General features: G+C 33.2%; 1 protein-coding gene and 1 long non-coding RNA gene across 3 annotated transcripts; both read left to right on the top strand.

Annotated features, from left to right (window-relative positions):
* The first annotated feature begins 1,886 nt into the window (after positions 1 to 1,886).
* On the top strand, positions 1,887 to 3,716 carry LOC116005261. Of its 2 annotated transcripts, none has more exons than XR_004094920.1 (4): positions 1,887 to 1,987; positions 2,854 to 2,957; positions 3,131 to 3,271; positions 3,394 to 3,716. It is a non-coding gene; the product is annotated as an uncharacterized LOC116005261 (long non-coding RNA). The 2 variants fall into 2 exon arrangements; XR_004094921.1 differs by lacking the exon at positions 1,887 to 1,987 and adding an exon at positions 2,113 to 2,259.
* Positions 3,717 to 14,185: 10,469 nt separating this feature from the next.
* Positions 14,186 to 15,403, top strand: LOC116004800 (putative FBD-associated F-box protein At5g53635). The gene has a single exon (XM_031244970.1). It carries the CDS (start codon positions 14,186 to 14,188, stop codon positions 15,401 to 15,403), a length of 1,218 nt encoding a protein of 405 aa, XP_031100830.1.
* Positions 15,404 to 16,465: the final 1,062 nt, after the last annotated feature.

Raw genomic sequence — 16,465 nt, 5'->3', positions numbered from 1 at the left:
ACCCGAGGCCTCGGCCGAGCACGGAGCTCGACCGAGATGACCCCTGGGGTCAGCCCATGAGGTCGGCCGAACGACCTCACGGGGTCGGCTTGGGCCCGAGGCGGCCCAATTGGGTGAGCTCGTCCTCGGTTGGGCCCGGATCGGCCCACTTACTCCTACTCCAGGTTGACCCACAAAGAGCTCGGTATGATTTATCCATCACCACCAATCCACCATTTTACTCTACTATATTTTAATTATTTCTTTGTTTATTATAATTTTAAATTTATAATTTTAATTACAATTAATTATTTACACATCACCTAATATGATGGATGCGGACATAAAGTAGTCTGAACAAGCTTACACCAATTTCCTCTCTACAGTTTCTTGACCAAAGGATGACTCTAGAAAGTCATTTTAAAACAACAAAATCAAATTAATTTAAACAATTGTCTTAATTTTTTTGAAAACAATTATCTTAATTAATATAAGGAAAAATCATTGTTTTGTTCTCTTAATTATTTTATAATTGTTAATTTAGTCCTTAATTTTTAATTTGGTCGAATTGACCCTCCAATTATTTTAAATCTGGTCAATTAAGTCCCCTAAACACTATTATGTCAGTCAATCGCTAGTTACCAAAATAATGGTTACGAGATTTAATTGATGAAATTTAATACAATTGGAGGGTCAATTCGACTAAATTAAAAATTATGGACTCAATTGACAGTCACAAAACAAATGAGGGACCAAAATAATGATTTTTCCTTAATATAATTAGCATAGGGGGTCTATTTGGAAACTTAAAAAATGGCGTTTAAAGTTACTTTTAAAAATTTTCAATATTTGACTATGTATAGGAAATGAAGTTAACAAAAATACTCATTTTAATAAAAAAAAATATTTATTTTGAATAAATAGTATCAAAACTCTATGTTCAATAACACAATTTTTGAATCTATATAACAAAACTGTGAATATTATGTAATGTAATTTTGTATATTGAGATCTAAAATTGTGAGCATAAATCCGAGTTCACCTTGTAAGGTGAACCCGTATTCATAGCATAATTTGCCCTCTCCCTCTCCCTCTCTATGATTGTCAAATGAGCGGGCCAATTAGCTATCTTCCCAACTATTATTTGGATTGAACCGAGGTCAATTAAAACTTGGGTTCGAGCTAGCTAAACAAAACAATGAAAATATAGGTTCGACTGGGTCTATACTCTACAGCACAAATTTATTTGTTTAAAAAGTTATCTTCTTGTTTATGTTTTCTCAATTTCTTTAGTTCGTTCAGGTTATGTTCGCAAATTTTAGTGTGGACTACGGTCCACAATACATAGTAGTCTAGGCATTAAATTTTTTTTTTTGGGTAAATTTACAGGGTTGACCCTCCGTCCGTTTAACGGACCGGGGTGGCATGGGAGTTGGCCCAAGGGGAATCGTCACTTGCGGGAGTTGAACCCGGGTTCTCCCAAAATTCCTCTTCACAAAGAGCTCACTTGCCACTTGAGCTACCTCATTGGGTTAGTCTAGGCATTAAATGGTATTATTTCTTTTAATGAAAAGAAATGGTACATATTTTGCGTCGTTCCGTAAAAAGTAACTCTATGTATATAACATATTTAATTTCATTTTATATACACTATAGTTTCATTTTAGCATAACTACAATTTCTTTTCGATATAATTACAGTTATAAGCAAAATGTAAGGTCTTATTCATCACTTGAAATATATCAAACTCGTAAGGATCACATTACAACATGAGGCTCATCAATGCTTAAAAATTTTAGTAAAGAAAAACACAGATGTCAATTTTATAATTATTAAAAAGTTATAGGTTTTCAATATTTATAGGAAGAATACATTTTTTTCCCTTTATTTTATAGCAACCCTCAACTGTTGATCTTTTCATATGAATATATGATTGGATCATATATGCTTGACTTTTTATATAGGAGCATGTTCTCATCTGAACTGGTTCTTGTTCTTCTTCATTGAGGTATGCATTCTTGATTTCTATTCCCAGTTCATGTTTTAATTTTATTATTACTGTACTCTGAATACGCTCCACCACCTGTTTGATAAATTGCTTCATCGATAATTCAATGGTGTTTAACAGGAAAACATAAAAAGAAAGATTTGATACCGATTCGGGAACAAAAATGGTGGACTATTTCTCAATATAATGCTGCCTGACCCACTTATTCATCATATTCTTTCCTTCCTTCCATTCCAAGATATCGTCCGTACTTGTACTTTATCCAAGGATTGGTATCAAATTTGGCTCTCTAACCCCGATGTTGAGTTTCGTTTCCATTACTATCAATGCCTTGATAGGAAGACTTGTATACAAAATTTGAGCCTAAGTATTTGTTTGCCTGATATTGAGATATTGTTGATGCATTGCTGTGGGGCATTTTCTCTCCGTTTCGTGCAAATCTAAGTTAAAGTATTTTAAAGTCATCAGGGCGATGAGCTTGAAAAAGTTGAAATTTGATGCACCAAATCTTCACACACTTTCATATAGCAGTTCAAACAAAGCATGTGCTACTTAGATGTCCATTTGGCCTAGTGTGAAAATGTTGGAATTGGGTCATGTTATGGTGATGCAATTGGAATATTTGTTTGTCTAAATTCCTTTGTATTTGAAGTATATTGATGTTAACCCATGAGCCATCAGAAAAATTCCAGATTTCAAGTACAAGTATTAAGAAATTGGTTTTGGGTTCTTTCCTCAAGTTCCCTGATGCAAACTTACACACTTTAATGTTTTCCTCAATTAGGCCTTTGAGTTCTGAACTCAAGTTTAGCTCCTAGAATGTTTCAAAATTGGATGATATTGAATTATTGACATGATCTTTTCAGTTGACAACTCTCCTGCAGCATGTGAGGCTGGATAAGAGGAATTCCTTGTGAAATTGCATAACTATGAGGATGAGGATCTGAAAGTGGTTATTTTTAATGATGATGTTAGTAATTTCCATTTTTTTTGCTTAGATCACTTCTTAACCATATACTTCCAATTATATGCGTTGCATTCTCTTGATATAGTTTCTTGAAGTTCTAATTTGCATTTTGTTTATTTGTGCAAAACTTCATTATGATTAAGAAATTGCATGTTGTCTCATTTTCTTTTCTCCAGAATTTGGTAAAAAGTTCAGAGGTGAGAAACATTATCATTTTATCCAGGGATGAAGCATGCCTTGATCAGATGCTTGGGAAACTAAATATTAGAGTTGCTTCTAAATACATGATGTGTTCTCCTCCTCCTGAGAGTGCTGAGGTATTCCTTTTTCAACATTCACAAACTATATGCAAATATCTCTTAAGTTTTAAAAGAAAAGATTTTTAATGCTGCAGACTGCAGTGTTGTGCCCAGTTGCTAATTTTGTTTAACTAATGCAGTGCTTCTGTAAGAAACTTGGCGATCACTCAATTATAAAAGACTACTATCGCCTTCTGGAGTTGGTATCTCTTGAAGGGTGGATGAGTTGATCTATGAATGAACTCTCGAGAGAATTTTTGACGTCTAATTCCAGAGGTTGAACCATCATGCTGTAATCATCTTGCATAAGAGGGATCTATGGGATATACTAAGAAGATCGATCGGGTAAAATCATGTTTTAGTTAAAATTGGTTTCTGCAAACTACCCTAAACTATCGTCGGTTCTATCATGTAATAGATTGATGTTTGCCTGATTTTTGTTTATGTGATGATATGTTGCACATCTGTCTGATGGAATGCACATACTATCCCTCCCCTATCCCTAAACTATCATTGTGGGTTCTATCCTACAATAGATGTTTGCCAGAAGTTGTTTACATGATGATTGCTGCACATCTTGTTGATGGAGTGCACATACTAAACTAATAGAGCCTGTCAGTCCTAAAAATACTCAGTGCCTTCACACTAGCTAATCTTAGCCAAAATCTAAAGAGCTTTTACTTTTGAAATTCCTCCTCAACTCTGTTGTTGCTTTAGTGGGACCTTAACACTCCCTTGCCTCATCTCTGCCACCTTGCTGATACTTCCAAAAGATCAAGTCTCTAATTTTTACCTATTTCTTGAATTTTTTTTTTTGGGCTTGTTGTAGGGCTTTTTGAATATCTATACAACACATGAACACAGTATATCACAATAAGATGAATAAATGAAAAAAAAAAAAAAAAAAAAAANAAAAAAAAAAAAAAAAAAAAAAACAACTAAGGTTTGCGATTTACTTTTTTCTTCCAAAAATTCCTTAGAGAACAAGGACTTCTACGAGATTCCAATGTAGGGCTTCAACTTGCCTGTCACCACTGGTCTACCAACACACACTGATACTCTATCTTTGTGACAAATACCATCGAACCACTAGGAATGAGCCATTGGAGAAGATATTTGAGAACCAAAAAACTCTCAGAGAAGAGATTCGAGAATTGAGAGTCTCAGAGGGTGAGACTTTGACTGTTTGCGATGATTGAGAACTGAGAAGAGAATAGAGAAGAAGCGTAGTTGCAAATGAATTGAAGGAAATTGTCTAGGGCGTCTGCAGTATGCTTATAACATAGATAATATACTCGACTGTTTAAGTGAGACCACCCCTTCCCATGAGTCCGTGTGGAAAAATCATTTCCATTGATCTTTGAATAATGGATTGCTATGATTTAATGTGTTTTTAATTAATTTTTTTTGGGTTATTAATCCGGGGTTGTTTGGTAATTTTGGTGTACGTGCATTTAAACATTATTTAATATTATTTTACGATAGTGCACATGATTTTAGGGATATATTTTAAGGGTAATGTAGAATTTGTTCATTGATTACAAGAAGCACGTGGTTCTTCAATGTGCACTTCTGTGTGCAACTACATACACTAATGTGTGCAACAGTGTGCACTTCTGTGTGTAACTATGTACACTACTGTGTGCAACAGTGTATATCCTTGCCTGCAACGTTACACATTGATGTGTGAAATATTGTACAATTCCATGTACAACTATTAACACTGTTGCGTGCAACAAGGTACACTTGTGTGTGCAACAACGCACAATTCTGTGTGCAACAGTATATAATTATGTGAACAAGCTTACTCAGGACGGCAACAAGTCCAGATAAGGACGCACCACAAGCTTGGATCCATCACAAACCCAAAAAAAAAAAAACAAAAAAAACAAAAAAAAAACAAAAAACAATCACCGTATTTTAGCAACGAAGAGTAAGGAAAATGCCAAGCAAATTAATTAAAATTTTACAAAACTTGGGATTAGTTAGCAATTAACATCCATAATTTACCTCTATTCTTGATTAATTAATCATCCAAAAACATTTCAAAAACAAGGAATAAATTTTTAAAAATATTTTATTTTAAGCCATTGATCTTCACATTTTAATGAATTGGATTTGTCCACACGGACTCATGGGAAGGGGTGAACTCATATGATCGTGTGTGTGTGTGTATATATAATTAAAACGACGTCGTATAGACCTATCCTAATTTAACCCTAATTATTTTTTGTTATTTGGGCGGGTCGAATATCAAATTATACCCCATACCCGAATTAGTCAAATTGGCATGTTATTCAGTTTGGGTTAAATATCCATACTTCGGATACAATTATCCATGCCGAGAATGGTTTTAGTTTTGGGGTCGGGCAGAAATTTCGGGTGGTTCGGATATTACGCTGGCCTACACGGATACAAGTAACATCGATTCCTATCACAAGCAATTTTATTTCCCTTTTCTTCCTCTTTCTTCCTCTTTCTTCTTCACTTTTTCTTTTTTCTTCATCGATCTACACCGTATAACAGATTGGTGCCGAGTCCTGTGCATCATTCAGCTTCACGCCCCATCCTCTTCCCTTGCCTCACCGAAGTCACCGTTGTCCGATCCCTTGCCTCACCGAAGTCACCGTTGTCCGATCCCTTGCCTCACCGCCCTTAAGCGAAAGCTTCCAGTCGCCGATCACGCACCAGCCGCACCCATCCGGTAACGCCACTTTGAGCTCCGTCGTTTGGTTTTGCTCTTCGCTCTTTTTTCTTCGATTTTTGCAGTTCTCAACTCTAGCGATGGAGATGCCGATCGGATTTACAAGTCAGTTCAGCTTTGATTTTCTTTTTCTCGCCTTCTCGCTTTATTTTTCTAATTATATTTGATTTTATACTGATTAACTTAATTAAATTTGTAGTTGAAAATTTTATAGGAACCCTAGTTGAATAGATCTGAAATTGGAGTTGAACATATATGAAATTGATTTTTTTTTATGCAATTTTGCTCATTTTCTGAAATATGATCCAAATAAACTAATATAGTTTTTTGAAATGCGACCAAACACTACAAAGGAAAATATTTTCTGAAAAATGACTCGTTTTCCAGAAGTCATTTTCCAGTGTATTTGTCCTTATATTTTTCTTCTTTGAAAGTAATTGAGATATTTAGCTTTAATTTATATGTTTTTCTTGTTAGCAATAGTTTCTTTTTAACTGTTTGAAGGTTAATTTTCATATCTTAAATATGAACAATATTTTTTTTCAAATATTCTTATAATATTATAAAAAATCCATTCCGTGCAATGTACGTGTGAAAATACTAGAAGGAACAAAAAATATTTATCCTTTGTGTGGATAACATATTTTTTAAAATGAAATTTGAATATCTCGAATTTGAGGAAAATGGTTTCTTTACTCTTTTTGGCATTTTTATTCCGTAACGTTTGTGAAAGAATGTTCAACATATTCGGACAAAACTACCCTCATATATCTTTGTTAAATATATATGCATAAACAACTTAGCTCTAGTCGCTTCATTTTCTCTCTACTTGTCTCTTTTACCAAGTTACCTGATATCTTCCAATTTCTCCATTGAAATTAGTCTAATAGGTAGACAGTCTCCCAATCTCATCGATCAACGCTACAATTCTGTTGCTAGAACTTCGCAAGTCACAACACAAGAAATATCTTCTTGCTTCTTACCGTTTTGGTAATTTCACGTTTCTCTTTATTTATTTATGTGATTTGTGCTTGATTTTTATAATTTTTGTTATTATTTTAATATTGAGCTATCTGTTAGTATTTGTGCTTGAAAACTAATTCGATTTTGCTACAATGAAAATTGATTTGTTCTTATTTTTTCTTATTATTTGCTCAAATTTGATTGCAAGCCTACCTCGACCTCAAAGAATATAATTGATAACCTGAGGGGGTGATTTAGATTGTATTTGGAAATCTGAAAAATGATTTCTAGAAATCATTTTGCGGGTTTCTAGGGTTTGGAAAGGGAGGGAAAATGATGGTGGAAATTGATTTCTAGTCAAAGGAAAAACAATCTAATTTTTCAAAAAGTGACTCTCTTTTTTTTTTTTCGGCGGAAGTCATTTTTTCCGGAAATCTCAAATTTCATCATCTTCATTGGATTCCACCGAGAACTAGAAAAAAGCCCATTATTCTTCATCGGGAATTTCATGTATGAAAAATGAACCTTTAATAATCTAAAAAGAGTTAATTCCATTTTTTATCCAAGATTTATAGGTGACAATTCACTTTTAGTCTTCTTTTTTTTTTTTCAAAACATCCTCCTTTGGTCCTAGTATTATTGAGGCATGACTATTTTTTGTCCTCTATCAACAAAACAGTTTAAATGCGTTAAATACAAAGACATTTCGGTCTTCAATTATGAATTTTTTCAAAAAGATAAGCATAAAAAAATATAACCGGTCAACGCACTTTGTATTAAAAAGATCGAAATATCTTTGTACTTAATGGCATTTCAACGATCATGCCATAATAGTACAGGACCAAAGGAGACGTTCCGATATATATTTTTTTAAAAAAAAAGAGACTAAAAGTTTAGTGTCACCTATAAATTTAGGACAAAAAACGGAATTAACTCATCATTCTAAAAATGTATCTTCTATCAATAGTCTGATCTACCTTACCAAGTAAACCATATATAGTTCATGGTATAATGATTGCTTTCGATTGCTCATCATTTCTTCTGTGAGGGTAATGAAAAAAAAAAAAAAAAAACTGGAACCTTCACTTTGTCTCATGTCCCATTTTACTTGTCATGTTTATTATTTATTGGTCAAATCAACTCTTTTTTCTTTTGTATTCTTATCTATTAAAGGTTCATCTGTTATCATCGTTCTCTTCGGAAGAGCTTGCACCTTCAGCACCAACATACTCTGAAAATATAATGTTTCTTGGTTCTTGGTGTTCCTCATTACTGAGGTATGTATATATGTGTTCTTGATTTGTATTTCCAGTTCATGTTTTAGTTCTGTTTGATAAATTGTTTCAATTATTCATCAATGTTAATGTTGTACGTAGGTTTAACAGGAAAAATAATAAAAAGAAAGATTTGATAGCAGGCGATACGACGTCGTCGGGAACAAATAAGGTGGACTATTTCTCAAAGCTGCCTGACCCGATTATTCATCATATTTTCTCCTTCCTTCCTATCGATGATATTGCCCGTACGAGTATTTTATCCAAGGAATGGTATCGCATTTGGCTCTCTTACCCCACCGTTGAGTATCATTTTGATTTCTGTATTACTAAAAGGGTAGGCTACTATGGGTTGTGATGTACTAAGAAGCTAGATTGGGTATGTAGCATCATATCATGTTTTAATTAGTTAAGATATATCATGGTTGTATTGTATTGATGGATTGTATGTGGATGATACAAATGGATTATTGTGATGACTATTAACTTGTTTGTGGTAAATTTTACCGTGGACCGTGATCTATGTATTAGCGTGGACTATTGAAATATGTATCAATTTAATTAAACTTCAGTTTCATTTGACAATATTGTTATATTTTTTAGTTTTGTTTTTTCTCCACACTCGTTTCATTATAATAATATTAAAGTATCATTTTGATTATATAATAGTTTCATTTGATAATATCCATTATTGTTTGAGTTCTACTTTTTTTTTAATTTTTTCACACACACTAGTTTAATTATAGTAATGTTGAAGTATTTATTTTATCTAGTATTTTTGTCCGTGCGTTGCACGAAATGGATTTGTTATAATATTTTAAGAATATTTGGATCGATATAAAATTATATAAATTATAACATTAAATATTATATATAGCATAATTGATGAAATTGGTTGGATCGATTATGTTTTTTGATGTTTTCCTGGCTTGAATTAGAGCAAATAATTGTCCAATTACATATGCGATGCACGGATAAATTTTTTATTATATATTTACATAATAGAAATAAAGATGAAATTATAAAAAATTCTAATATTGAGCGAGGCTCAAACCCACTGTCTCTTCCCATTTAAGAGTACAACAAGGTCTTGGCATAGATGTGTAAAATATTGTACAATTCCATGTACATCTGTTAACGTTGTTGTATGCAACAAGGTACACTTGTGTGTGCAACAACACACAATAATGTGTGCAACAATATACAATTATGTGAACGAGCTTACTGAGTCCAGAAAAGAACGCACCCACATGCTTGGATCCACCACAATCCCCAAAAAAAAAAACAAAAAAAAAAAAAAAAAAAACAATCACAGTATTTTAGAAAGGGAAAATGACATCTTTAGTCCCTGAGTTATAGGGGTAGTGTAGACTCAGTCCCTGAGTTATGGCTGTATGCGAGTTTAGTCCCTCAGTTATTCGCGAAGTGGCGAGTTTAGTCCCTGGGCATTAAATTTGACGAAAAAATTAAAAAATAATCAAAATTTGAGGGGTAAAATAGGAAATTCACATTTTATTATTCTTCTTATATCAAAACCACTTTTACAACATTATTGTTCACTTCTTAGCCTAATTATTTTCAAGATTTTTCATTTTTAAAAGTATTTTAATAACTTTCAAATGACTTGTTAGGAACCTGACTCTCGTATAACACACTTAAAACTTAGCACAAATAAAGAAATGCATTATCATTGTATTTAGGTGTATGAAACACATTATCCTAACAAGTTTTTATTTGTTTACTAAGCAACAAATGTAATAAAATTAAAACTTTAGACTATCCTATCTCCAAAGTTTTAATTTTATTACATTTGTTGCTTAGTAAAAAAATAAAAACTTGTTAGAATAGTGTGTTTCATACACCTAAATACAATGATAATGCATTTCTTTATTTGTGCTAAGTTTCAAGTGTGTTATACGAGAGTCAGGTTTCTAACAAGTCATTTGAAAGTTATTAAAATACTTTTAAAAATGAAAAATCTTGAAAATAATTAGGCTAAGAAGTGAACAATAATGTTGTAATAGTGGTTTTGATATAAGAAGAATAATAAAATGTGAATTTCCTATTTTACCACTCAAATTTTGATTATTTTTTAATTTTTTCGTCAAATTTAATGCCCAGGGACTAAACTCGCCACTTCGCGAATAACTGAGGGACTAAACTCGCATACAGCCATAACTCAGGGACTGAGTCTACACTACCCCTATAACTCAGGGACTAAAGATGCTATTTTCCCTTTTAGAAACGAACAATTAGGAGAAGGCCTAGCGAATTAATTAAAATCCCACAAAATTTGGGATTAGTTACCAATTAACATTCCTAGTTTACCCCTAATCTTGGTTTTTTTTTTTTTTGAATACTATTGACTCTGTTACAATATAGTATATGTTCATACATACTTTCTCAACCTACTGAAGCTGTGACTTCTCACTTGAGAGGGCCACAGCTATGCCGCTTGACCACAAGGCGTTTGGCAATCTTGATTAATTAATCATCCAAAAACATGCAAAAAAAAACAAGGAATAAAATTTTAAAAAATATTTTATTTTAAGCCATTGATCTTCACATTTTAATGGATTGGATTTATCCACAACTCATATGATCATGTGTGTGTGTGTGTGTGTGTGTGTATATATATATATATATATATATATATATATATATATAATTAAAACGACGATGTATAGACCTATCCTAATCAAACCCTAATTATTTTCGGTTATTCGGGCGGGTTGAATTTCAAATTATACCTCCTACCCGAATTAGTCAATTTGGCTTGTTATTCAGTTTGGGTCGGATATCCATACTTCTGATACAATTATCCATGCCGAGAATGGTTTTGGTTTTTGGGTCTGGCAGAAATTTCGGGTGGTTCGGATATTACACAGGCCTACACGGATAATTGGTCAATTATTGCTCAAATTCAAGTAACGATAACATCAAAAAACATAATCGATCTAACTCATTTCTTAGTATTAATTAACGTGCAACGCACGTGTGAAAATACTAAATGAAAAATAATATTTATCCTTTGTTTGGATAATAGATTTTCTTTTTAAATGAAATTCTAATATTGAGGAAAATTGTTTTTTTGAATATCTCGAATTTAAGGAAAATGGGTTCATTACTCTTTTTGATTTTTTTTCGTAACGTTTGTGAACAAATGTTCAACATATTTGGACAAAACTACCTCATATATTTTTCTTAAATGCATTTGCATAAACAACTTAGCCCTACTTTCTCTCTACTTACCTCTTTTACCAAGTTACATATCTCCCACTTTCTCCATTGAAATTAGTCTAACAGGTAGACAGTCTCTCGATCTCTTCGATCAATGCTACAGTTCCATTGCTAAAACTTCGCAAGTCACAACACAAGAAATATCTTGTTGTTTCTTACCATTTTGGTGATTTCATGTTTCTCTTTATTTGTTTGTGAGATTTGTGCTTGATTTTTATAATTTTTGTTGTTATTTTAATATTGAGTAGTATTTGTGCTTGAAAACTAATTCGGTTTTGCTACTATGAAAATTTGATTTTTTCTTTTTTTTTTCTTATTATTTGCTCAAATTTGATTGCAAGCTTTGACCTCAAAAAATATAATTGATAACCTGAGGGTGGTGATTTAGGTTGTGTATGGAAATCCATAAAATGATTTCTGGAAATCATTTTTATGGGTTTTTAGTGTTTGGCAAGGGAGGAAAAATGATTGCGAAAATTGATTTTCGGTCAAAGGAAAAATAACCAATTTTTTTTGAAAAATGACTTCCCTTTTTTTGTTTTTTAGGAAGTCATTTTCCAGAAAATTCAAAATTTATATTCTTTGTTTGTTTCCATTGGGAACCATAAACAAGCCCATTATTCTCCATCTTCTTCGTTGATTTAAGGCTTCAAAAACCAGAAATCTGGTTTTCGACTTGGGAAACCAGAAATCTTGTTTCGAGCTTCGAAAACTAGTGTTTTTTTTAACCATTGCTCTTTTTTAAAATAAAAAATTATAAATAATATTGATTTTTTAAATACAATTTTGCTAATGTTCTGGAAAATTATCTAAATACACTAAGATACTTTTTAGAAATGCAACCAAACACAAGAAAGGAAAAAATATTTTTCGAAAAATGACTCATTTTTTGAAAATCATTTTCCATAAGTCATTTTCCAGTGTATTTGTACTTATATTTTTCTTCTTTGAAAGTAATTGAAATGTTTAGCTTTAATTTATATGTGTTTCTTGGTAGCAATAGTTTTTTATTTTTATTTTAACTATTTGAAGGTTAATTTTCATATCTTAAATAATATTACATAGTTACTTAAAAGAGTTAATTCCAACAATGGTCCCCGACTATGTTGATTTTCCAAAATTAGTCATCGCCTTTTAATTTGGACGAAAAAGACACTTGACTATTGAATTTGTTCCGGCATTAGTCCTTCCGTTTATGGTCAATTAGTGAGGCGTTATGTGTGGGGGTAAATGGGTCTTTGTGGAGAAACTGAGAGGAGATCAACAAATTCCCGTTTGTGGGCCTCGACCCGAACTCCATCATATACCTCAGACTCACCCCCATCTGCTTCATGCCGTCCCATCGCTGCACCTCCTCTATCAACCCCTTGCAGATCAACGATCCGTGCACCTTCTTCGTCGCCATAGAAGAAGCTCGTCGCAATAGAAGGTTTTAATTTATTCTCTTTTGTCTCTTTGTCTGTGCTTTTTATTCTCTCTCTAATCTCTTGAATTGGTTGGATAATCACGGAGCACGAAAGGAAACAAGAACATGATTTGGAAAAACTCGCAGACCTCACGGCCGTGAGGCCTGCGCTGCCTCTTATTTAAGTCGCGATTTTCTGCAACTTTAGGTGGTTCCCAACCCTAGTTAGTTTTAGGTTATTTTTCCTCTTCTCTTCAAATTTCCCTAGCACGGATTAGCATAATTTTACATTAGATTATTTACTTCCAAGCCTTTAATCGCATATTGGATTGGTTTTCTACCAAGATTTCTTCTTCATTGGTAAAGATTTCTCTCTTCCTTATTTACTTTCATCTTAGTTTTCTTGCAATGTTTATGGTTATTTATTATAGCTTTGTTTTGTTTACCATTATGAAGTGTGAGTAGTTAGCTTTTGGGTTGGATTAGGGTCCTATTTCTATTCTTGATGCTAGGTTTATGATTATTGCATAAAGATGATGAATTGTTCTCCTAGGGTTTATGTTTGAATTGGGTTATGAATTCCTCTTGTTGGTAATTGTTACGCAACTTTTAGTGATTTGCTTTGGAGAGGCTTTTATCACAACAACGAAAGTTGGATGAAAGACTCAAGCCTAACCAATATCAAACCCAATTTTCATACTATGAGAATAGGGGTAATTTGGGAACTTATAATGCTGGTGTGTTTCAAGGGTTAGGATTGATGCATCACGAAAGTGGTAAAATCCTAGTCTAATTTTTGTTTATTGATTGCGAAAGTAGCTTGAACTTGAATTCTTATGTGCATTGTTAATAATCCCTTGGTTAATTGTTTTCCCCTAATTCAGAAACAATTAGGGTCGGACCCGAGTCCATATTCACAATTTTAAAACTCTATATTCACAATTTTAAATCTCAATATACAAAACTATATTACTTAATATTGACAATTTTTGAACTCTATATTCACAATTTTGTTATATAGATTTAAAAATTGTATTATATTGTTGAATATAGAGTTTTGTAATTATAAATATAGAGTTCTAAAATTGTGAACATAAAGTTCTCTTTTTTTTTTGAGTTCTACTGACTCGGTTACAATGTAGTATCTGTTCTAAAATTATGAATAATGGTGCAAGATGGACCCGAGTTCATAGCATAACAACGGTTTTATATTTGATATCATGTTTTCCTTTTGGTACAATTGAAATAAATATGGCAAATTTTAATGTGGAGCATGGTCTAGTAATGTGGTTCATGAAATAAGTATCAATACATCAATGTTGTTTAACAGGAAAAAATAAACAGAAATGTCTGATACCAATACGTCGGGAACAGAAATGGTGGACTATTTCTCAATGCTGCCTCACCCGCTTATTCATCATATTCTTTCCTTCCTTCCTTTCGATGATGTCGCCCGTACTTGTACTTTATCTGAGGATTGGCATCGCATTTGGCTCTCTTACCCCAATGTTGAGTTTCATTTTGATTTCTGTGCTTATAAAGGGCAGGACTTCTTTGATCATATTGAAAATTCCTTAGCTGAATGCATTGTTAGGAAGGCTTGTATACAAAATTTCAGCCTGAGTATTTGTTTTCCTGAAATTGAGATATTGACACCAAATCTGGACCGTTGGTTAAATCTTGCTATGAAGAAGAATATTTCCGAGTTAAGGCTTAGCATTGGTAGATTTTATGGCTATATCTACTCTTCTCTGGTTTTGTATTCTATTCCTGGGAAAGTCTTAGTTGCCAATACACTTGAGGTTCTAGATTTACATCAGTGTAATTTGAAGGAAGATCGTTTTGGTTACATAAACCTCCCCCGTCTTGGAAAGCTTTCTCTTAATAAATGTCAATTTGTGGGTGAAAGTTTGCTACAGAAGATTGTGAGTGCTTGTCCTATTGTAGAGCACATTTCAATTGTAAGATGCATTGGTGTGGGGCATTTTCTCTTCGTTTCCTGCAAACCTGAGTTGAAGTATTTTAAAGTAGACAGATGTGAACCCGAGCTGGAGAAAATTGAAATTGATGCACCAAATCTGCACACACTTTCATATAACAGTTCATACAAAGTTTGTGCTATTGAGATGTCCATTTGGTCTAGTGTGAAAGAATTGGAATTGGGTCATGCTATGGTGATGCAATTAGAATATTTGTTGTCTAAATTCCTTTGTATTGAAGTATTGAAGTTAAGCCACGGGCCGTCAGACAAAATCAAGATTTCAAGTCAAAGTATTACGGTTTTGGTTTTTGGTTTTTTCTTCCAGTTCCCAGGTGCAACAATTGAAGCTCCAGCTTTACATACTTTAGAGTTTTCCTCAACTATGTCTTTGAGTTCTGAACTCAAGTTTAGCTCCTGGAATGTTCCAAAATTGGATGATATTGATATGATCTTTTCAGTTGACAACTTTTCCAAAGCATGTGAGGCTGGATTGAAGGAATTCCTTATGAAATTGCATAACTATGAGGATATGAAAGTGGTTATCGTTAACAATGATGTTAGTAATTTTCATTTTCTTGCTTAGTTCACTTCTCAACCATATACTTCCAATTAGATGTTGCAGTCTATTGATAGTTTCTTGAAGTTCTGATTTACATTTTGTTATTTATGCATAACTTCGTTATGATTGAGAAATTGCATGCGGTCTCCTTTTCATTTCTCCGGAATATGGTAAAAAGTATAAACATTCTCATTACATCAAGGGATGAAACACGCCTTGTTCAGATGCTTGGGAAACAAGTTATTAAAGTTGCTGCTACTATATACATGATGTGTTCTTCTCCTGAGAGTGCTGAGGTATTCCTCTTTCAACATTCACAAACTATATGCAAATATCTCTTAAGTTTTCAAAGAAAACATTTATAATGCTGATTTTGTTTAACTAATGCAGTCCTTCTATAAGAAACTTGGCAATCACTCAATTATAAAAGACAATTATCGCCTTCTGGAGTTTGTATCTCCTGAAAAAGTGGAACAACAAATGAACTCAGCCTTGATAGAATTTGTGAAGTGTAATTCCAGAGTATTCAACCATCATGCTGCAATCATCTTGCATAAAAGGACTCTAGCGGATTTAATAAGAAGATTGGGTAGACGTTTTGCTTTCTACAATCGACACTAAGCTATCATTTTGGGTTCTATCACATAAAACTGTGGTAGACTAGTTTTGGAGTGGATTTTGCAATTTACCCTCCCCTATCCCTAAACTATCATGGTGGGTTCTATTCTATACTAGATGTTTGCCAGATTTTTGTTTACATGATTGTTGCGCATCTTGTTGATGGAGTGCACATCATTTGCATCAATAGACTTTTTTTTATTTTTTGTGGGGTCCAATATAAGGTGGATGATACAGAAGGAGAGAGAATGCATTTTAATCTTCAACAAGTTAATGGTTTTTTGTGGGTCTCAAGGAGAGAGAAAAATTAGAGGATGTGCGCATTTCGTGCCCGTTTCGCGCACAACAGCGTTCAGCTACCGGGCGCATACAGTACATGCACCGACGTGTTTGGCACTTTTTCTTTCTTTTTTGAATTGTCTCGGAATGTTTTTTTCCTTTCTTTTCTCTCTTTTTTCTCCTCTCTTT

This window comes from Ipomoea triloba, chromosome 14 (assembly GCF_003576645.1).
Source record: "Ipomoea triloba cultivar NCNSP0323 chromosome 14, ASM357664v1".
In the NCBI taxonomy this organism is placed as follows: Eukaryota; Viridiplantae; Streptophyta; class Magnoliopsida; order Solanales; family Convolvulaceae; genus Ipomoea; species Ipomoea triloba.
The sequence above is the reverse complement of the archived record's forward strand: the minus strand, read 5'-3'. Positions and strand labels throughout refer to the sequence as shown.

Coding starts and splice junctions, on each gene's coding strand:
- LOC116004800 (XM_031244970.1), top strand. CDS start 14,186: ATGTCTGATACCAATACGTCGGGAACAGAAATGGTGGACTATTTCTCA.